The 23,961-nt window shown below is 38.6% G+C and overlaps 2 protein-coding genes across 4 annotated transcripts in view; one reads left to right on the top strand and one right to left on the bottom strand.

Annotated features, from left to right (window-relative positions):
• The window catches only part of ACOT13 (acyl-CoA thioesterase 13), an 812,642-nt gene that overhangs the window by 389,933 nt on the left and 398,748 nt on the right, over window positions 1-23,961 (bottom strand). The window lies entirely within an intron of this gene.
• Window positions 1-23,961, top strand: part of DCDC2 (doublecortin domain containing 2) — a 194,541-nt gene that overhangs the window by 52,983 nt on the left and 117,597 nt on the right. For both annotated transcript variants that reach the window (XM_050788232.1, XM_050788231.1), the window contains exons 3-6: window positions 4,509-4,585; window positions 4,707-4,838; window positions 14,756-14,902; window positions 16,545-16,599. In XM_050788232.1, the coding sequence (XP_050644189.1) occupies window positions 4,509-4,585; window positions 4,707-4,838; window positions 14,756-14,902; window positions 16,545-16,599 (411 nt within the window). The remainder of the gene's footprint in view (window positions 1-4,508; window positions 4,586-4,706; window positions 4,839-14,755; window positions 14,903-16,544; window positions 16,600-23,961) is intronic.

The raw sequence follows: 23,961 nt of genomic DNA, 5'->3' as shown, positions 1-23,961 counted from the left end.
TATCTATCCATCCATCCATCCATCCATCCATCCATCCATCCATCCATCCTCCACTCAGGGGTTAGAAATGGGGTTTTGTCAGCCTCTTCAGCATGCTACAGAATGACTCCTCTCTCTAATTCACTCGGCTAACCTACTTCTCAATATCCAGATAAATTTGGTTTTTCAAGACATGTTGAGCCCAGTGCAGAATCAAGGCAAGAGGTCAGTCATCAGTGTGTCCTGCTTTTGCTTGGTGTTGATTCCTTCACCAAATGACAAAGTCAAAGTACAAAGTGAAATTTTGAATTTTGCAATGATAACTTATCATTTGATTGGTTTCATAGTCACAGATTACACGCTGGTCAGCCTGTTCACTCCATCCTTGGGTACACGGGGGTCTAGTGGGAATACCTCATGCTCCATCTCTAGGTGTCCATCTCCTCAAACTAGGAGTGTTGATACTTAATATTACCCTCATATTTCACATAACATTTCTTTTCTTTACTTTCTTTTATTTGAGATGGAGTTTTGCTCTTATTACTCAGGCTGAAGTGCAGTGGCGCAATCTTGGCTCACTGCAACCACTGCCTTCTGGGTTCAAGCAATTCTCATCCCTCAGCTTCCAAGTAGCTGGAATTACAGGTGCGCACCACCACGCCCAGCTCATTTTTGTATTTTTAGTAGAGATGGGGTTTCACCGTGCTGGCCATGGCTGGTCTCGAACTCCTGACCTCAGGTGATCCACCCGCCTTGGCCTCTCAAAGTGCTGGGACTAAAGGTGTAAGCCACCGCGCCCGGCCTGAAGTAGCATTTATTTTTAAAGTGCAAGAGGAAGTGTATGGGCTAATAAGAAAACTGATTTAAAAATTCTAATTTATCATTATGTTCCTCGTCATCTAAAGCCATCATGTCCCTAGAGTACCACCAATTGACCAACCCTTTATCCATGATTAGGGCTCTGGAGAAGTTCCTCTTATACCCAGTTGATTTGGTTTAATTTTTTTGTGTGTGGTTTGTTACTTAAAATGCCTGCTAAAAATGCATTTTATATAAAAACGTGTTGCTTTTAAAAGTATGAATCACTTTATATAATTGTCTTACTTTTTGTTTCTTTTACAATTCAGGTATACTACTTTGAGTAGTTTTTCAGATTTTCAGTGTATCTGAAAACACTAATTTATTTTAATTATAGTAACTCCAGGAAATACAACTTTAAGATTAATTTTCAGTTCAGTTGGTTAATCATGAACATTTGGGAAACATTTTTGCCGTGCTGAATGAGGAAAACATTATTATTTAAAACAGATGGTTTGATTGAATTCAAGTAATAATTTACATACTCAGAATCAAATTACAGAATTATTTCAACAATCATGTATTTTTATGAATTTCAATATATTGTTTATAACTATCTGTGCTCTAAAGCAAAGTAGCATATTTTAGACAACGCAACAAGATTTTTAAAGTTATTTATTTATATAACGTATTAACTGTCACCTTTATTTCAATAATCCAACAAGATTTTAAACCATCAAGAATGGGTATGGTTAGAGAGTCACACATTGAAGAGATAACAACAGAGCATCCTCCGTATGTGCTTAGTGCATTGCTAGGTAAGGCACTAAGGAGGAATGCTTGAGTCCAGGAGTTTGAGGTGAGCTCTGATCGCACCACTGCACTCTAGCCTCGGTGACAGAGCAACATCCTGTCTCTAAAGGGGGGAAAAAAATGATATAACCCTCACTCGTAAGTACCAATTTAAAACAATCTTCATGATAAATTATTAAATTAAAAAAGCAAGGTGCTGAAGAATGGGTAAAACAGGACATCACTGCGTTTAAAAATTATATGTATATGCTGTCTACATAAGATAATATGCATGTATATGTATACACTATCTTTGAAGGAATATTTTTAACTCTGCAGCTTGGTGATTAGGGCACAGGAGTGAGAAGGACACGTCTTTTTTACTCTCCATCCCCTTTAACACTTCTTTTTTACTCTCCACCCCCTTTAACACTTGAATTTTATTCAGGTGCATGCATTACCTGCTAAACATTTTATTTTATTTTTTCTTTTGAGACAGAGTCTGACTTTGTTGCCTAGGCTGGAGTGCAACGGTGCCATCTCAGATCACTGCAACCTCCGCCTCCTGGTTTCAAGCAATTCTCGTGCTTCAGCCTCCCGAGTAACTGGGACTACAGGCACACACCACCACACTCAGCTAATTTTTGTATTTTCAGTAGAGATGGGGTTTCACCATGTTGGCCAGGCTTTCTCAAACTCCTGACCTCAGGTGATCCACCCACCTCAGCCTTCCAACGTGTTGGGATTACAGGCATGAGCCACCACACCCAGCCCTGTTAAACATTTTTTAAAAAGTCAGCATCACTTAGTGTGATGCTAGGTGTTAGTATAGGGCTAAGAACCTGTGTGCTTAAAATGAAAAATGTTACCGTGATTAAATTTTAAAAATTGTACTCTAGAGTATTAAATTTTAACAAACATTTATTGTGCAACTCATAGGCATTGCCAAGCACTGTTTTAGGCACTGGAGAGTCACAGAAAAATTATTCATTCTTGTTTCTCTCTGAGATGGCAAAGTTCTACCAAAAATGGAGTCCCATAAATGATCTAGGGCTACTATTTGATTAAGATAACTAGCAAAGTGCATAGCAAATAGTTAGGGGTTCATAGATACAGGTTCACTAAAACTCTACCACTTATTATGTGTGATTTTTAGGCCAATTAATTAATCAAGCTCCAGTTTCTTTAGTAAATTGGGACTATAGCAATACTACTTCAGGACATTGTTTTGATGATTAAAAGATATATAATGCATATAAATTACTTAGTACAGTGCTTGCCATGAAATATAGCACAACTGTTACCTATTTTTTATAAATTAGTGTTATTTGTAAGTTTTCCTTTCAAATCATGGGGTAAAATCACCTAAAACTCAAAGTGCAAGAATCCATACTATAGTAGCTGTAGCAGTTTGAGACAGAAAGTGCAAGAAGAATGAGCAGGGAATGATTGGTGATACCTGAGCTGGGCCTTGAAGAGCAGATGGAATTCCAGCAGGTGGAGAAATGAGGAGGGCGTTTTAGCCAGAGGGGCAAAGGGAAGGCGTGGATGCAGGGAATGTTTTGGGAACGGAGGGGAGCAGGCTGGTTCGACTACAGTGCATGACGAGGAGTCTGCGTGGAAGGAGTGTTGGTGGGAGATGAGGGCATCAAGTAAGCGGCTCTTGGTCCTGGGAGTTCTTGCAGGCCATGCTTGAAAGTTGGGATTTATCTTCCAGTGTTAAAGGTGGACACCAGATGGCAGAAGCCTGAAGAGAGGATAGGGTGGGAGGAAGTTGGAATAGGAATAATGAAGAGAGAGATGGCAGCTGTACTTGAGAGGGGCCATAAGGTCAAGGGGGAAATTAAAGACACCAGGTGGAGATGGAGGGTCTTAAATGAATGCAACAAGCAGAGACAGCCAGGGACAAAATCAAGATGTGGAGTTAGCTTCATAAAGGCATACGGTTCCTTCTTCTGAGACAGGCAGAAAAGGAGAAAAATGGTGAGGATATAGATAAGGTGAGTGGTGGAGGGAAGGAAGGTTGAGGGGCTTCGTTCCTACTGGCTTCTATTTCTTGACATTTGGAATGAAATGACCTGCTGAGAGTGTGTGTGCCTGGAGTGGGATTTTAGGGGTTAGGTTAGGGGTGAGGTGAGATGAGAGGTGAGGATTTGGACTGTCCACTGTGGGAAATGAAAAAAAGAACCGTGGGAGGAGTGGAGGGCTGGCTGAGCAAGCTGTACCGAGGTCCAGCTGATGGCTTGATGCCGAAAGCTGTTCTCAGGTGAGGGCTGCTCGTGCGGCCCCGTGGTTCTAACAGCAGCTAGGACCCAGGAAGCAAAAAGAGAAGCGAAGGTGATCAGATCCACCCAGCTGCAAGGGCTGCGGGAATCGAGGATGCTGGTGTGAGTGTACCTGATTCAGTGGGTTATAGGGGAGAAAGTGAAACCTGGGAAAAATTGCCTGTGTCAGTCTTAAGAGAAAAGGGTGAGGTCAGACACTTGGTGGGGGCCAAGGATCAGAAAGCAGGTGCATGGGAATGGGAAAGGAAAGATGATGAAACACAGTATGTTGGGCTGCAGGCACAGCACTTCAGAGCTCAAGATTTTATAGGATTATTTTATTGTTGTTTTTCAGAATGCATTGTTTAAAAATTGTCCTAATATTTTTGTAATACTCCATGATTTCTTTTTTCTTTTTTCTTTTTTTTGCACAGATCATGAGCAGTGTGCCTAGGGCTTAAGGGAAATTTTTCTTTCTTGAGAGCTTTGTTAAGGGCTTATAATATTGCTAAAGGGTGAGAGCTCAGAGTTTATATAAATGCCGAGAAAAGCAAGGTTTTAACAAAGGCACAGCAAGTCTCAGGCAGTTCCCTAGAAACCTGTAGATTTTCCTCATAGAAAAAAAAAAGCTAATACAAGCTTAGTGATTTATGGTTTTTTTCTTCGCTTTTAAAGGTAAAACCAGTAATCCATAGCAGGATCAATGTGTCAGCTCGCTTTAGAAAACCACTTCAGGAGCCCTGCACTATCTTGTAAGTTGAAACCCTTTATACTTCAAGTTAAAATTGGCTTGGTGGTTTCCTTTTGGTTTGGAATTTGTGTTGTGGTTTTCAAGGCATAGCTGTTTCAGAAGGTTTGCCTCCTGTTTTCCAGCTTGATTGCAAATGGAGACCTCATAAACCCAGCTTCTCGCCTCCTTATCCCCAGAAAAGCCTTGAATCAGTGGGATCATGTACTACAAATGGTCACGGAAAAAATCACTCTGAGGAGCGGGGCTGTTCACAGGTATGTCAAAACCGTCTTGTAAGTGGAGGAGTTTTCGAATTGTCCAAGATATTCTCAGGAGACTCCGGAGTCACTGGTCTGTAGATTTGAATTTTGGCTCCCCAGTTAGGCGCCGTATGCCTCAGTTTCTTTATCTGTAGAATGGAGATATACCTCATAGAGTTGTTTAAAATGAGGTAATCCACGTCATACAGAGCTAAAAACAGTCATTGACACATAGTAGCACATCCACAAATATTAACGATTTTTATTCTTTGATTTACAGTGACTAGGCAAGCATAACTTTAGTTGAGAAGGATTTTTCGAAAGAGCCAGCCTCTTAACTCTTAATTGTCCTTGTTTTAAAAGGAGGCATTTATGATTATTTGATAGTTTAGACTATTTGCCTAGGGTAAAAATCAGATATCAGGAAGTATTAGTGCATTTAAAGAGGAGGCATAGAATAATTTAGTGGGATTGTCTAAATGTAAGAAATCGAAAGCATTTTTATCAGGTTCTGAAATTTAAGTGAAGATTAAAATCATAGATTTAAATTATGAAGCCTATGAAATTTTCCCTCGATGGAGGCTGACATTTATTTTCCCTCAGGTGGGAGGGTTACAAATAACATACATGTGCACAACATATTAAAAGTATGTATGGGTACATACTGCTTTAGTACAGTACACTCTTCCAAGTTTTTGTGTTTTCATACACATACGATATAGTAGTTCTCAAATGATTGCATATTATGTCTTTCAGGTAAATGTGTATACAGATTAATGTTTGTATATTTACATGTATTAATATCTACAGCCTCATAGCAATTGAGATTTTAAATATAATTAGGTGTTTTAATTGAAAGGAATACTTTACATGTGGCAAAAAATTCAAATACGGTATAAGTAAAGAGTATTTCTCCTACCTTAGGCACGCCCAATCCCTCTCCCTAGTACTTTTCAGCATCATCCCGGAAATACTCTATGCATATGGAAGCATATACATTTTTAATTTTTAATTTTATTTTTTTGAGACAGGGTCTCACTGTGTCACCTAGGCTGGAGTGCAGTGGTGTGATTTCAGCTCACTGCAGCCTCGTTTGCCCAGACCCAAGTGATCTTTCACCTCAACAACCACACCTAGCTTTTTTTTTCTTTTTTGTAGAGATTAGATTTTGTCATGTTGCCCAGGTTGGTCTTGAACTCCTGGGGTCAAGCAATCCACCCGCCTTGGCCTTCGAAAGTGCTGGGATTACAGGTATGAGCCACTGTACCTGGACCACTTTTTAAAAACGTAAATGGAAATACATACATATACGTATATATAAATAAATACATGTATACACACACCCCCTTGATTTTTTTCCTATAATAAATCTTAGAGATTATTCTTATCAGCACAGATACCTCTATTTTATTATTTTTAATGACTACGAAGTATTTTATTTATTTTTATTTTTATTTTTTGAGATGGAGTTTCATTCTTGTTGCTCAGGCTGGAGTGCAATGGTGGGATCTCGGCTCACTGCAACCTCCACCTCCTGGTTTCAAGTGATTCTCCTGCCTCAGTCTCTCAAATAGCTGGGATTAGAGGCACCTGCCACCATGCCCATCTAATTAAAAAAAATTTTTTTTTTTTTTTGTGTAGAGACTGGGTTTCACCATGTTGGCCAGGCTGGTTTCGAACTCCTTACCTCAAGTGATCCACCTGCCTTGGCCTCCTAAAGTGCTAGGATTACAGGTGTGAGCCACTGCGCCTGGCCCAAAGTATTCTATTTTAACACAAAGTATTCCAAATCCAAATTTTTTTAGTAAGCATCTCATTCTATAAAATAGAATGAATGTTCCCAACCTAATTTATAAGATCAGTTACCTCTTTTTTATAATTTCATTTTTTATTTTAGATTCAGGGAATACATGTGCGAGTTTGTTACATGGGTATTTTGCATGATGCTGAGATTTCGGGTACAGATCTCGTCATCCAGGAAGTGAGCATAGTACCCAATAAGTAGTTTTTCACTCTATTTCCCTTCCCTCTCTAGTAGTCAACAGTGTCTACTGTTCCTATCTTTATGTCTATCTGTACCCAATATTTAAGCTCCCACTTACTAGTGAGAATATGTAGTATTTGGTTTTCTGTTCCCGCATTAATTCGCTTAGGATTATGGTCTCCAGCTGCATCCATGTTGCTGCAAAGGACAGGATTTCAGTTTTTTTTATGGCTGCGTAGTATTCCATGGTGTATACACACCATGTTTTCTTTATCCAGCCCACCACCGATGGTCACCTAGATTGCCTTCCACATCTTTGCTATTGTGAATAGCATGGCAGTGAACATAGCAGTGCATGCTTCTTTTTGGTAGAACGATTTATTTTCCTTTGGGTTTGATGGATATTTATGTCATTTCTAATCTTTTGCTATTACATGTATATGTCTTTTTGTATAAGCAAAGCTTATCAGGATATAAAAGTCTAGAAGTTGAATTGTTGTATTAAGTTTCAAATACCTTTAACATTTTAATGGATACTGCCAATTGCCTTCCAAAAAGTTTATCCTAATTTATAATTTCACTGGAAATTATATGAGCAGGCCTGTTTGTCATACTGTTACCTGTCTAGTGAAACTAACATTTAGTCTTTTCACTCATGTTGAGTGAAAATAGTATTTAATTGTTTTTGGATTTTTATTTAATATACAACATCATCTATTGACTATTTCTTATGTGTCAGGCATTATTCTCAGTGCTTTACATTTTTGACTTAATTAACTCAGTGACCCTATGAGGTAGGTAGTGTTTCTATTCTCTTTTACTAGACATGAAATGTGAGACATAGAGTGGGAAAATTATTTGCCCAGGGTTATGGAGATACTGAGTAGCAGGGCTGGGATTCAAGCCTAGTAGGCATTCTGGCTCCAGAGCCTGTGTTCTTAATGAACAAGGTACTCTGTAAGTAAATGCCACATATTTATATCCATTGTATGTGAAATGTCTGTCATGGCCTTTGCACATTTATCTTATTGATTTATAGGCACTCTCCAGGGGTCCCCAACCCCCAGGCCATGGACTGGTACCCTTCCGTGGCCTGTTAGGAACCTGACTGCACAGCAGGAGGTGAGCGGCTGGCGAACATCACTGCCTGAGCTCCACCCCGTCAGATCAGCAGTAGCATTAGATTCTCATAGGAGCATGAAGCCTATTGTGAACTGTGCATGCAGGGGATCTAGGTTGTGTGTTCCTTATGAGAATCTAATTCCTGATGATTTGAGGTGGAACCATGTCATCTCATAACCATCCTGTCCCCCACTCCGTCTGTGGATAAATGATCTTCCACAAAACCAGATCCTGGTGCCAAAAAGGTTGGGGACCACTGCTCTAGACATATTGCGGAAATGGACCTTTTCTGATGTGAGTTTTAAGTATGCTTCCAGTTTGCAGTTTCTTTACATTTCTTTTTTTAATACAAATATCTTAAATTTTAATGCAGCCTAATTTTCCATCTTTATAATCACTACGTTTTATGACTTACTTAGATCTTCCTTACTCCAAGATTAGAAGAATATTCTCCTATGTTTTCTCCTTGTATTTTAAAATTTTGTTTAAACCTTTGATTTTGTTGGATTTTATTTTGGTGTCAGAAGTAAAGGCAGATGTTAATAATTATAATTTTTTTTTACATATATAGTTTTGACATTTGACATATACATAAATGCAAACCTACCCAATAAGTAATATAAAGGACACAAAGATATATACAGGTAATTTCATAGCCAGATATACCTATTCATACATATATTAATATGAAAAAATTTACACACAGAAATAAAATATATTCAAATAGAAATGAAAATATAGTTATGTTGCTCAAACACTTGAATACTTGCAGAAACTTTTTTTTTTAAACTTGTATTTTAGGTTCACGGGTACATGTGCAGGTTTGTTACATAGGTAAACTTGTGTCACCGTGATTTGTTGTACAGATTATTTTGTCACCCAGGTACTAAGCCTAGTACCCAATAGTTATTTTCACTGTTCCTCTCTCTCCTCACACCCTCTACCCTCAAGTGGGCCCCAGTGCCTATTGTTCCTCTCTTTGTGTGCATGTGTCCTCATCATTTATATCCCCCTTGTAAGTGAGGACATGTGGTATTAGATTTTCTGTTCCTGCGTGAGTTTGTAAACGATGATGGCCTCTAGCTCTTTCCATGTTCCTGTAAAGGACATGATCTCACTCTTTTTTTATGGCTGCATAGTATTCCATGGTGTATATGTACGACTTTTTCTTTATTGAGTCTACCATTGATGGACATTTAGTTTGATTCCTTTTCTTTGCTATTGTGAATAGTGCTGCAGTGAACATATGTGTGCATGGGTCTTTATGGTAGAATGATTTATATTCTTTTGGGTATATACCCAGTAGTGGGATTGCTGGTTCAAATGGTAGTTCTGTTTTTAGCTCTTTGAGGAATTGCCACACTGCTTTCCATAATGATTGAACTAATTTATACTCTACCAGTAGTGTATAAGCATTCCCCTTTCTCTGCAACTTTGCCAGCATCTGTTATTTTTTGACTTTTTAATAATAACCATTTTAACTGGCATGAGATGGTATATCATTGTGGTTTTGGTTTGCATTTCTCTAATGATAAGTGATATTGAGCTCTTTTTCATATGCTTGTTGGTTGCAAGTATGTCTTTTGAAAAGTATCTGTTCATGTCCTTTGCCCACTTTTTAATGGTATTTTTTTTTTTTCTTGTAAGTTCATTTTTAAGTTCCTTATAGATGCTGGATATTAGACCTTTGTCAGATGCATAGTTTGCAAAAAGTTCTCCCATTCTGTAGTTTATCTGTTTACTCCGTTGATGGTTTCTTTTGATGTGCAGAAGCTCTTAAGTTTCCCAATTGGTAAATTTTTGCTTTTGTTTTGATTGCTTTTGGTGTCTTTGTCATGAAATCTTTACCAGTTCCTTTGCCCAGAATGGTATTGCCTAGGTTGTCTTCCAGGGCTTTTATAGTTTTGGGTTTTACATTTAAGTCTTTAATCCATCTTGAGTTGATTTTTGTATATGGTGTGAGGAAGGAGTTCAATTTCAATCATCTGTATCTGGCTAGCCAGTTATCCCAGCACCATTGATTGAATATGGAGTCCTTTTCCCATTGCTTGTTTTTGTTTCATCGAAGAACAGATGGAAGTAGGTGTACTATTTTATTTCTGGGGTCTCTATTCGGTTCCATTGGTCTATATGTCTGTTTTGGTCCCAGTACCATTGGTTACTGAATTCATGTAGTATAGTTTGAAGTTGGGTAACAGGATGGCTCCAGCTTTGTTCTTTTTGCTTAGGATTGTGTTGGCTATTTAGGTTCTTTTTTGGTTCCATTTAAATTTCAAAATAGTTTTTTCTAGTTCTGTGAAGAACGTTATTGGTAGTTTGATAGGAGTAATATTGAATCTGTAAATTGCTTTGGGCAGTGGCCATTTTCATGATACTGATTCTTCCTATCCATGAGCATGGGCTGTTTTCCCATTTGTTTGTGTAATCTCTGATTTCTTTAGGCAGTGTTTTGTAGTTCTCATTGTAGAGATCTTTTACTTTCCTGATTAGCTGCAGTCCTATATATTTTATTTTTTTGTGCCAATTATGAATGAGAATGTGCTTCTGATTTGGCGCTCAGCTTGGATGTTGTTGGAGTGTAGGAATGCTACTGATTTTTGTACATTGATTTTGTATCCTGAAACTTTTCTGAAATTATTTCTCAGCTGAAGGAGCTTTTGGGCCAAGACTGTGAGGTTTTCTAGATATAGAATCATGTCATCTGCAAACAGGGATAGTTTGGACTTCCTCTCTTCCTATTTGGATGCCCTTTATTTTTTTGTTTTGTCTGACTGCCCTAGGAAGGGCTTCCAATACTATGTTGAATAGGAGTGGTGAGAGAGGGCATCCCTTTCTTCTGCTGGTTTTCAAGGGGAATGCTTCTAGTTTTTGCCCATTCAGTGTGATGTTGGCTATGGGTTTCTCATAGATGGCTCTTACTATTTTATGTTCCTTCGATACCTAGTTTATTGAGCGTTTTTAACTTGAAGGGATGTTGAATTTTATTGAAAGCCTTTTCTGCATCTATTGAGATAATCATATGGTTTTTGTCTTAAGTTCTGTTTATGTGGTGAATCACATTTATTGATTTGCGTATGTCGAACCAACCTTGATCCCAGGGATAAAGCCTATTTGATCATGGTGGATTAGCTTTTTGATGTACTGTTGGATTCGGTTTGCAAGTATTTTGTTGAGGACTTTTGTATTGATGTTCATCAAGGACAACAAACTTGACCTGAAGCTTTCTTTTTTGTTGTGTCTCTGCCAGGTTTGGGTATCACGATGATGCTGGCCTCATAGAACAAGTTGGGGAGGAGTTCCTCCTCCTCAATTTTTTGGAATAGTTTCACTAGAAATGGTACTATTTTTTGTATATCTGGCAGAATTCGGCTGTGAATCTGGTCCTAGGCTTTTTTTGATTGGTAGGCTATTCATTATGGATTCAATTTTAGAGTTCGTTATTTGTTTATTCAGGGAATAAATTTCTTCCTGGTTCAGTCTTGGGAAGGTGTATGTGTCCAGGAATTTATCCATCCCTTTCAGGTTTTCCAGTGTGTGCATAGAGGTGTTCATAGTAGTTTCTGATGGTTATTTTTATTTCTGTAGGGGTCAGTGGTAACATCCCATTTGTCGTTCCTAATTGTGTTCATTTGGATCTTCTCTCTTTTCTCCTTTATTAATTCAGCCAGTGGCCTACGTATCTTATTTATTTATTTATTTTTAAAACACCAACTCCTGGATCCATTGATCTTTTGAATAGTTTTTCATGTCTTGATCGCCTTCAATTCATCTCTGATTTTGGTTATTTCTTGTCTTCCTCTAGCTCTGGAGTTGGTTTGTTCTTGCTTTTTTAGTTCTTTTAGTTGTGTTATTAGGTTGTTCATTTGAGATCTAACTTTTTTTTTGGAGACAGAGTCTCACTCTGTTGCCCAGGCTAAAGTGCAGTGGCATGATCTCTGTTCACTGCAGCCAGCAAGTGATCCTCCCATCTTAGACAAGCAGCTGGAACTACAGGAGTGTGCCATCATACTCAGCTATTTTTTTTTGTATTTTTTCTAGAGACAAGGTTTCACTATGTTGTCCAGGCTGGTCTCAAACTCCTGAGCTCAGGCAGTCTGCCCGGCTCAGCCTCCCAAGTGCTGGGATTACAGGCATGAGCCACCATGCCCAGCGAACTTTTTGATGTGGTCATTTAGTGCTATAAATTTTCCTCTTAACACAGCCTTAGCTGTGTCTCAGAGATTCAGGTATTTTGTATTTTTGTTCTTAGTTTCAAAGAACTTCTTGATTTCTGCCTTAATTTTATTACCCCAAAGTCATTCGGGAGCAAGTTGTTTAATTTCTGTGTAATTGCATGGTTTTGAACAATTTTTAAAGTCTTGATTTCTATTTTTATTGTGCTACGATCTGAGGGTGTGTTTGGCATGATTTTGATTTTTTTGCATTTTTTGAGGATTGTTTTATGTTTGGTTTTGTGGTTAATTTTAGGGTATGTGCCATGTTGCAATAAGAAAAACGTATATTCTGTTTTGGGATGGGAATTCTATAGAGGTTTATCATATCCATTTGGTCCAAAGTTGAGTTCAGGTCCTGAATATCTTTGCTAATTTTCTGCCTTTATGATCTAATACTGTCAGTGGAGTGTTGAAGTTTCCCATTTTTATTATGTGGGAGTTTAAGTCTCTGTGTGGATTTCTAAGAACTTGCTTTATGAATCTGGATGCTCCTGTGTTGGGTGCATATATATTTAGGATAGGTGAAATGTAATTCTTAATATAATGGCAGATGTGAAAGATTTGGTTGCTGCTTTCTTGGGACATGACCATTTTCCTTTAACATTAATCTTATGATTGGCCCCTCTCTATGCTTCAGTATATTCGTATATAAAAAGCATCCCATAAAAATTTATTGAACTTGCTTTTTATGTTTCTTGTGTTTGTAGCAAAAGAAGAAAGTAGACCAACAACAGTTATATAAAAGAAGGCTAAAATCATGAATTAGAATTTATTCAGTGCCGGGCCAGGTGTGGTGGCTTACACCTGTAATCCTAGCACCTTGGGAGGCCATGGCGGGAGGATAACTTGAGCCCAGGAGTTTGAGACCAGCCTGGGCAACATAACAAAACCTTGTCTTTATTAACAAAAAGAATTTATTCACTACATTCTACCTACCTGCAGAGGAAACAAGTCAAATCTTGGCTGTTTCTAGAGTCCGCAGCTATGCTGGCTTTTAATTTCTAGCTGTGAAATTACTACTGATTGAGATATAACTATTTTGAAGAAAAGTGGAAAAAGAATGCTTGGGTCTAGGCCATTGGCTCTCAAGCAGGTATGATTTTGTCCCTTGGGCACATTTGACAGTGCCCGAAACCATTTTTGGTAGTCCCAACTGGGGATGGGGTGGCTTCTGCTACTATTTAGTGGGTGGAGGCCAAGGGTGCTGCTAATAAACATCTTACAATGTACAGGGCAACCTACTCACCTTTCCAACAGAGAATTATCTGGTCCAAAATGTCAATAATGCCAGTATTTTGAAACCCTGGTCAAGTGTTTTTTGGCATAACATCTCACTATGCTGCCCAGGCTGGTCTTGTACTCCTGGGCTCAAGTGGTCTTCTTGTCTCAGCCTTCCAAGTAGCTGGATCTATAGGCATGGGCCACATGCCCAGCCTAAGTTAAGGCAGAAAACATGGAATTCTGGGTTAAGTGTTGATATTTAGACTTGTTAGGAGTAGAGGTACAATGTTATAAAGAAGGAGACTTTACCATCTGTATACTAACTAAAAACACAAATACATTTCAGGAATATTGGTGGCTATTTTCATTGTATTTCATGGTTCTGTATAACATGGCCATTTATGTAATCAGGAAACAAGCTGACAGGTCAATGTTTTGTTTATTTATTTTTTGCCCCTAAATGACATTTAATCTTATTATGTAATATAGGAAGACAGAAAGCTTTTTGATTATACTGAAATCCTTCTATTTATTAATAGCTCTTGCTTACAACCTTAAAAAATATGCAATGTCTTTCTGGTTTAGTTTTCTAATACTTTCCTGTTCTTTAAAAAAAATTCTGTGGACGTTTAAAATCATCTGGTAAAATTATGACTGTTCTTTTAATAAGTAACATATTAATTGTAGTTCATAGCAGCAGTTTTACAGTAAAGGAAGGTTATTGTGAAACTGCTCGATTCTGGGAAGATATAATGTTCACTCTTTTTTTGCTTAATGGGGACGGCAAAAAAAGAAAGAAGCACGAATGCTATGCAGTTCTGCATCATTAACACTGGCAATGGGTTCTTTTACCTCCTGCCCGCTCACGCCATTGTTCCTGACCCGGTTCTCTGTGTGTTTGTATGTAATACTTTGGTTGAGGGCTGCTGTTACACAGAATATGGTCAGAAACTTGTCAGTCTGATGAATACGCTAAGAAAATACAATTTAAAAGTATTAACGAAATATAAATAGAAGGATCAATGTTCAATGGAAACATAGCTTTATTTAAAGCACTGTGATCTGTACAAGTAAATTTTTCTCCTCTAAAATTTTAATATGGCAGCAATAGGGATGCTTATGCCAGATCATCAGGCTCACTGGGATGAAACCCTGTACAGCCAGATAGTCATTGTATCTGCATTATAACATTAGCATTTAGTGGAATCTATTGACTTTGAGGCATCTATAATGCAATAATGAGAATAGTAACAAATGAGCTAAATTAAGCACAGAATGTTTTTATTTACTATGTAATTTTATTTTTTTGACATCCAGAATACTTTGTAATCTTAAGCAGTTCTTTAAATGTTGGTTAAAATTCTAATTGTTGGTGTTCATATTTTTGACAGACTTTATACTTTAGAAGGAAAACTTATTGAGAGTGGAGCAGAATTGGAGAATGGGCAGTTTTATGTGGCTGTTGGAAGAGATAAGTTTAAGAAACTGCCTTACAGTGAGTTAATTTTTGACAAGTCAACCATGAGAAGGCCTTTTGGGTAAGTCTTAATCCTTACCACTCCTCATGCTTTAGTTATCACTTGAAGTAGCACTGGGTCTTTTGCTGACCACCATTATATTTTATGTAATTGATAATCTTATTTATTCACTTAGAATGGAAAGCATATATGGTATACATTGATCTTTGTTTTTACTGCCTGCACAAAAATATAATTTCTGGGAAGTTATGAAAGACTACATTTTTTTTTAGCATGCATGAAATTTATAGTAAATACAAAAATTTATTATTGTGAAGAAGATACAGGGCAATGAGCTTCTCTATAGCAAACATTATTAGAAGTTTTTGTGTCTTAATAGTTGCTAGACCGAATAACTTTTCAGTTGGTTTGGATAGAAACATCCAAGAGTGTTAAAAAACCCATAATATTTTATACTTGTTTTAATAACTGTAAAATATAAAAACAACATAATCCCACTTATGCAAATAGGGAGGATGGGTATACAGTTAATGCATGTAAGATTTTAAGGATTATACTTTTAAGTGCAATATACTGTAAACAGTTTTTCTCCATGAAACATCATATATTTGTGAAAGATGCTTTATTTCAGCTGAGGAGATACATTGCGGAGTCACCCAAGAAGAGCTCTGGCCCTTGCTGCAAGACCTCTTGGCTTGCTCATGGTGCCCAGGGATCCATCTCTGTTGCTTCTCCCAGAGATTCTGTGGCCACTTTGCCATTGCAAACCAATTTTTTTTGTGGTTGTCATCTGCAGAGATAGAGCAGAATATCACCAGTGTGTTTGCAATTAATTCACAATTTGTGTAACTTGATGGAGAGGCTGGCCAAGAGCTTCTAAATAAGTAATAGATGAAATGGAATTTCAGGGGTGGTGTTTGGACTATGCAAGAGCACTTGATTTTCTAGCACTTTTGAATTATTTACCAACGGACTTATTGCTAACCAACCTTACCCATCCATGAAATCAAATCCTTTAGCCATCTTTGCTAGGCAACCCTGGGTTAACCTGCTGTGAACAACAGTGCGTACTTGATGGTAATAAGAAAACTGTAACTCACGTTGGCCTTTCTCATACAATTAATAAGAATTTTTTTATATATGTGTCCTATTTTTGGAGAGATTCAGTTGGGTTTCAAGATGGGTCTTTTCCTAATAATACAGTTATCAACAAAACAACCTACTCTTACAGCCTAAAAGAATTTTTAATTTTTTGGTGAGGACAACTTGTTTAAAAACTACCTGAATGCAAATGCCAGCGTTTTATCTCTGCTCTTCTATCAGAGGTAGAGATAGGAGACATCACAGAAACAAAGAAAATTTGTTTTTAACTCAGTTTGGAAAAATCATTATTCACATTTGGGAATAATTTTTTGAAATGTAAATAGAACACTTTGGGATCTGGATAAAAATGCTATACAAACTTCAGGCGATACTAAAAGTTTATTTGTAAGCATTGATTAAAATAGTATACAGGAAAACATCACAAATCTTTTGGGATGGAGTTTGGAAATTTTATGATCTTTGCGAAAGTGTATGTTACCTACCTTTTGTGAAACACGGCAGTAAACAGTTGACTTCCAGGTGGGGATGTTAATTATCTTGCATTGTACATTATTTGTAAACAACATTCAGATTTCTAAATTTCAATTTGTTTCCACAGTCAGAAAGCTTCTTCACTACCTCCTATTGTAGGATCCAGAAAGTCTAAAGGGAGTGTAAGTATCAGATGGTTCCCTCGTTAATTTTCTATATTTTTTATATGATACAAAGAGACTGTCCTTTGGGTTTCAATTAAGTTCCAAGAGATAAAACTTAGCGGCTTTGTGGTGTATAACCAATTAAGTGAAACAGCACTAGAACTTCAGTGTTACACTTATGGTCCTAAACAGAGCTAACGTTTTTTAGAACATGTATTTTTAATTTTTTTCCTTGTGTATACACCTGACATAATTTATATTGCACTTAAAATCTTGGCAATAATCATCAAACTATAAGAACTGATGTAGTAGGTCACATCAATGATCATCCAGTCTTGGTTTCTATCTTTAACAAAGACTGAAAGGGAAGTTTTGGTGAGAAAAGGGGTAATCGTTGTTAATGTTCATTTAAAAGATTGAGAATTGTTCCAAGTATTTAGTTTGCCATCTGAATATTTCCATTTATCATTTATTTATTGTTAATTCAGCAAACATTTTTAAATACCTACTCTGTGGGAGCAATGACAGCATTTAGTAGGTAATTTCCTAACCTACTCGTATTTTCAGTCTGTGCTCCCTGATGGAGTGAGCTCCATGTCATGCCAGAGTGTTGCCTTGGCAGTTCTTCCTGGCAGAAGCTTCTCTTTCTTCCCTTTTGGTTGAATTACCCAGCAAGTTGTGATCAGAACTGATTTGACATCTTCCACCCACACCCTGAATTAACTAAGCAACATTCTTATTTTGGTACTTTGTAAAGTAAATGATTTCTAGGCAATGATATTGTCTCCTAATGATGATTTAGATCCCTCCTTTTTTTGGTTATATCATGTGAAATTCTTGAAAGAAAGAAAAATAATTTTGTATACGTAAGTAATGCCAAACTCAGTATAACAGATATTTATTAAGAACTCATTAGCTGGGACTCTCGTACTATTTATGACAAAAATAAAATAAAAATCAATAGAGCTCTTGCCCTCAAGCAACTTATAATCTACTTGAAATAAAGAAGATAGCTTAAAAAGGCAACAAACAAGCTAATGCTAAACACCAAATATCTAGAGATTGGTGACCATGAGAGGGAGGGAAGGAATGAATGTACAATGGCAGCAGTCCACAGAGGAAGTTGAATTTGAGCTCTGCCTTTGAAACTGTTTAAAATTCAGAAAAAGGTAGATGAGGGGAGAGGACCTTCAGATCCAAGGGAGGGTGAGAGGAACGGGGCAGATGGCATGCGAAGAAGCAGTCATGCTGGCTAACATTTACCAGGCATTTGAGGGCTCAGCACTATGACAAGCTCTTTACAGTAGTGATTTATTTAACCTCACCCCACAAGGCAGGCACCTTTGTCATCTACATTTAAGAAGGAATGAAAAAAGGAATTACACAGAGTAGAAGTGACAGGTTCAAAGGCTCCCATTGAAGGCGGAGGTTGCAGTGAGCAGAGATTGCCCCACTGCACTTCAGCCTGGGCCACAGAGTGAGACCCTGTCTCAAAAAAAAAGAAACAAAATAACGTAAAGTACAACACAATACAAACAAAGCCTCCTGCTGAGCAAATGGCAGGGGAGGAATTGCATCCACACAGCCAGCTCAGAGCTCCTGCTCCCGAGCCCTGGGACAGTGAGTTCCTTGGGCTGACTGGAACAGATGGTCCGTTTTGGTGTGGGGGCTGATGTGCCTGACATGGTAGGTGGTAGCAGTTATTACATGACCTTGAATAGCAGAATGAAAAGTCTAGTCTTCATCGTTGAATAGAGGGCAGCCCACAAGGGCTTCTGAGAGGTGATAGTATTAATCTGAGTCCATTTTGGGAACATCAGATCTTTTACATGGAGAAAGAATTCACATGGTGAGAAGCCATAGATAAGTCGATGGCTATGAGGCAGTTGCAGCTATCTTGGTATGAGGGGAAAGGAGCCTTGACTGGGGAGGTGGCAGAGGCAGCAGGAAGTGATGATCTGGAAGAAACCAAGGGACAAAGGATTTGTGTGATGATTGGATACAAGGGGTTAATGGAGAGGTTGGGGCCAAAGATAACAGGTTTTTAAGCTTGGAATTTGAGAAAATGGTAGTTCTATGGCCATGAAGAGGGCAGCCAGAGCAAAGGATGACTATGTAATTTCAAACATGTTGAGTTGGAAGTATCATCAGGAAACTTAGTTGAAAGTGTGCTGCAAGCAGTTGTAAATGGCAGAGCTGAGGCCTGACAAGGGCATCAGGACTAAAGTTACAGGTTTTTTTTTTTTTTTTTTTTTTTTTTGAGACAGGGTCTCACTCTGTCACCCAGGGTGGTGTACAGTGGCATGATCATGGTTTACTGTAGCCTTAACCTCCCAGGCTCAAGCGATCCTCTCACCTCAGTCTCCTGAGTAGCTGGGACTCCAGCCATGTGCCACCATGCCTGGCTAATTTTTGTGTTTTTTGTAGGGACAGAGTTTCACCTTGTTGCCCGGGCTGTTCTCAAAGTCCTGGGCTCAAGTGATCGGCCTACCTTGGCCTCCCAAAGTGTTAGGGTTACATGTGTGAGCCACTGCACCTGGCCTGAGTTGTAGATTTGATCAGCCATGTAATGGTCCCAGTTGAATAGCAGACATAGCGTCACTGTGGTACTTCATCACCTGGCACAGCTTGCACAGAGCAGGTCTCACTGGTGCTGCCAAGTGAGAGAATGGATGAGGGGATCCTCGAGGAAGATGGTGCAGTGAGAACTACAGAGGGCCCAGACTTGAGGCAACCTAACTTCACAGGTGTGGGGTGAAAGAGGAGTGAGAAGAATATTTTAATAGGTGAAAACAATATCAGAGCAACTATAAAGATAATACTCATGAAATTAGGGATTGGAAATTGTATTTTGCTTTTTTTTGTTTTTCTTTAGGACTTTGTAGCAGAATCCCTTCTGTGTACTATATAGATATTAGCTTGTTAATTCTCACCCTGCAGCTAGAGGAATGATGGTTAAACAGAAACCCATTGTAATTGAATAAATTGACCCCAAGTCACAGGGAAAGTCGATGTCAGGACCAAAGTCATGACCCAACTCTTTGTATTCACAGTGACTGAACTTTGGATTGAGTGATATGTTTACTATTGTGAAATTTGAAAAACTAAAATTTTCATTAAAAACGTGTAGAGCCCTTTCTGCTTTAAAATGCATGTGTAGGTACACACATGCAATTTTATTTCTTGCTCATTTGTAAGTTTTTTAGACTGTGTGCTGTGAATACTGTGATAATCAAGGTCATCAGATCAGTTCATCTGATTGAATTTTCCACTTGTTTGGCACAGTAGTAAGCCCCAGGAATATAGCAATGAGCGCAAAGATCTGATGCTGTCTCTGATACTCATGGTCTACTTGAGGAGACAAAGGTGAAACAAGCGATTCCATAAATCAATAGATATTTATGAAGTATGATAAAAATGAAAGAAAAGTGTAGAGTAATATGAGAGACAATAAAAGAAAAATACATTTAGATAGGTGTGTCAGGAGAGGCCTCATGGAGGAAGTGACGTTAAACAAAGACTCAGAGTTATAAGGTATATTTGCATCACATAGAAAGCAAAGTTGTCAAACATTCCATGCTATGATTTACAAAAATGGTAGCAGAGTTTGTCCCTCTTTCTACAGTGTTCCCATAGCACCCTGTATTCATCCATTCCATCCGTCATCCATTCCAAACATATTCACTGAGCTCCTACTAAGTGCCAGGAACTACTGTAGGCACTGAGTGTATAGTGGTAGATAGACAAGGACTTGGACTTATGGTGCTTTGATTCTAGTGTGTGTGCATGCACGCGCGTGTGTGTGTGTTGGTCGGGGGTATGGATGGGATGAATGGGAGTAGACGGATGATCAACTAATAAAGAAATGTACAAATAGTTTCAGATGGTGATAAGTGCTACGGGGAAAATAAAATGTGGCAGGACATGATGTATATAAAATTGTCTGAAACTGAGACCTTAATGATATGTAACGGAACCAGTTGTGCCAGGGATGAGGCAGGGGAAGAAGCGCATCCAAGACAGAAGAAAGAAAGTCACATAGGCCCTTGCTAAAGAGCCTGGCATGTGAGGAGGGAAGAAAGAAGGCCATGAATGAAATTGGAGAGGCAGGCAGGGTTCAATCAGGCAGGCATGCAAAAAGTTTGGATTTTATTTCTTGATGGGGTGCCTTTTGAAGGTTATAGGGAGGAAATGGTATCATTTGCTTTAAATTTTTTTTTTTCTTATTTTGAGACCAAGTCTCACTGTATTGTCCAGGCATGATCTTGGCTCACTGCAACCTCCGCCTCCCGGGTTCAAGCAAGTCCCTGCCTCAGCCTCCCAAGTAGCTGGGATTACAGGCGCCCACCACCACGCCCAGCTAATTTTTGTATTTTTTTTAGTAGAGACGGGGTTTCACCATTTTGGCTAGGTTGGTCTTGAACTCCTGACCTATGATCCACCTGCCTCGGCCTCTCAAAGTGTTGGGATTACAGGTGTGAGCCACCATGCCTGGCCTGCTTTACATTTTTAAGTGCTCATTCTGGCTGTGGTATCTATAGAGAAATGGGTCGGGGCAAGAATAGATGCAGGAGGCAGTGGTACACATACAGGTGAGTCTGACAGGTGGCTGCAGTGGGGCGGACATCTATTATAACTCTTCTTTGAGTATATGGTCATTGATTGATTCGTTGATCCAACAACTATTTATTGAGTTCATATGATGTCCTGGGCGCTGTTCTGGTGCTTCAGGGCCCAGAGATTCTAAAGTACTAAATGCACGGAGGTTACATTCCAGAAACAAATGTACAATACATGTGATATACACCAGGGATAAGCACGAATAAAAATACATGAAGACATGGGAAGAGGAGGTGAGAGAAGGTGCTATTTCAGCTGGGAGGTTGGAAAGGCCTCTTTCAGGAGGTTACATTTGAGTAGAGGAGACTAACCCCTGGCACAGTGCCTGGTGCTTGGTAAGTTCTCACTAACTTGGCTTAGGCAGTGTGTGAATGTTTGGCATTGAGCCACACAGAACTTCCTATGCCAGTAAATCCAAAGTCACAAGCTCGATTTTTAACAGGATTATTTTACTCCTTTCCTTTAATGAATTGGTTCCCTGGAGAATGCATGCATTTTATAGATCATTAGCTGCCTGGCACTGAGAGGAGGGGTGTGAGTGAAGGGGACTGTGTGGGGAGAGCTTAGCTTCCAGCTTTAGGAACCACTGCAAAATCAATGGGGAAGGCACCCTAAGCTCATGATGCAAATCAAAGTGGTCACAGAACTAGAGTTTTAGAAATTTATTTTTTCCTACATGGCTTTCTAGGAATTGCTCTTTTGCATATAGAAGAGAGTGTGGATGAGGGACTGGTAGAACTTGAGAGGGAAGGAGAGAAAGCAGCTGCCATAGTGTACACAGGGACCCCTGCTGGTGCATAATTGAGTCAGTCAGGGAGCCAGGGGAATGCCTTGTGCAAAGCAAGACAGACCAGAAGTCATTTCTTATACAGACTCAGTGCTGCCCGAGTCACAGAAATTAGCACGTTGAGGAAAATTTTAAGTTGTGATTCTAGCCTTAAAAGCAAAAGGAAGATGTAAATAAATTATCTTAAATTCCCTGAGCTTGAAAAATATACCCATCTGCAGAAGGCTGTTTTCCAGTGGCAAGGTGACACCAGGTAGAATCACAGCACCCTCTGTTGGAAAAGATGAAAAAAATCAGGAAAGTATTTGAAAGTGAAAACCAAGGACTATGTGATCTTTTGTTGTCCTTATTACCATTTGACTTATACGTCTTATGGTCAGTAGTTTACAGGATCAAATATTATGATTTATAAGGTTTTGATAAAAAATTTCATTATTATCCAAGTATCACAGTGTCACTGTGAAGCAAGTTATAAACATATTAAGATAAATTCCTCACACTCCCAAACTCCATTTTGCCATGGGGGAACTGAAGCTGGTATAGGTAAAAGGGCTTCTTACTCTTGTCATCACCAGATATGCAGATGAGAGAAATGTCAGGTGGAGTCACCATCTAGTCCCTGCCCACCACCCCCAGCTTATAATGTCTCTGGGTGCACCCATGAAATACACACATTGTGAAGGCTGCTCACTGAGGCAAACTTCTCACAAAATTATTTTAAATTGGATGTTTTTTGGTCTACATGTTTTTGGCACATTTTCATGGGAACTGGAAATTAGTTATTACTCAATAATTGAATGTATGAGTGTCAACTGCCAAATCTATGCATTATGTAGTTATTTGAATCAATTAGTCTTTCTTAATGCTCCAAAATTATGCTTTTTTGAGTGTTTTTATCAGAAATTTGATAAATCAGAACATTCCTTTCTATTCATAAACAAGAGAGGTGACTTAAAATGACATGCACTCCAGAGTGGGGCTTCTGTGTCTCCCTTTTCGTGCCCCTTTGTGAGTAATGCTTTCCCCAGAGAGCTGCAGAAAATGATCCTGCTGAGCGCCAGGGTTTCTCATTCATTGGGTTCCATTCCAGTCCTTGCAAGTTCAACAGCAACTCAGAACATTCTAGTAAGCTTGCTAACTGCTTGTGAAAGGTTGATCCTCTCATCTAAAGCTTTAAAATTTTAAAAATCGACCAGGTGTGGTGGCTCACGCATGTAAATCCCAGCACTTTGGGAGGCTGAGGTGGGCGGATCACCTGAAGTCAGGAGTTCAAGACCAGCCTAGTCAACATGGTGAAACCCTGTCTCTACTAAAAATACAAAAAAATTTAGCTGGGTGTGGTGGCGGGCACCTGTAATCCCAGCTACTTGGGAGGCTGAGGTAGGAGAATCGCTTGAACCTAGGAGGTGGAGGTTGCAGTGAGCTGAGATCGCACCACTGCACTCCAGCCTGGATGACAGACTGAGACTCCATCTAAAACTAAACTAAACTAAACTAAAATATTAAAATCTTGGGATGAAAGACTCCATTGAGAATAAAAGGGACTATGAGACTTGGCTGATGGTTTTGGAACCTCTACTATAATCATATATCTATTTCTTCTGCCAGACGGTTTATGGAAGAGCTTAAGATTCTCAAGAAAGAATCCTCAAAGAAAAGAAAAGAAAAGAAAAAAGAAACCTCTGGTTGCAGTTACCATAATAATTAAATGGAAACTGTATGTTTAAATTGCAGTTGGAATAGGAAATTAAATTACACAAAAAGTGTTATAGATTTGGACAAGTTTTCATACTGTTAATAAACCTATGCATAATTCATTTACTTGTAGGCTATGACAAAATAGCATAAATAACTTCATTTGTAAAGATGTGAATTTTTCTATTCCTAATTGGATGATGGCTAAATCCATTTAAATGCTTCTGGATGACTGAATATATAAATGTTTAAAATGAACAGTTATAATAGTTTTCTAG

The sequence above is a fragment of the Macaca thibetana genome, chromosome 4 (genome assembly GCF_024542745.1).
Source record: "Macaca thibetana thibetana isolate TM-01 chromosome 4, ASM2454274v1, whole genome shotgun sequence".
In the NCBI taxonomy this organism is placed as follows: Eukaryota; Metazoa; Chordata; class Mammalia; order Primates; family Cercopithecidae; genus Macaca; species Macaca thibetana.
Note: the sequence above shows the minus strand (reverse complement) of the source record. Positions and strands in the feature narration are given on the sequence as shown.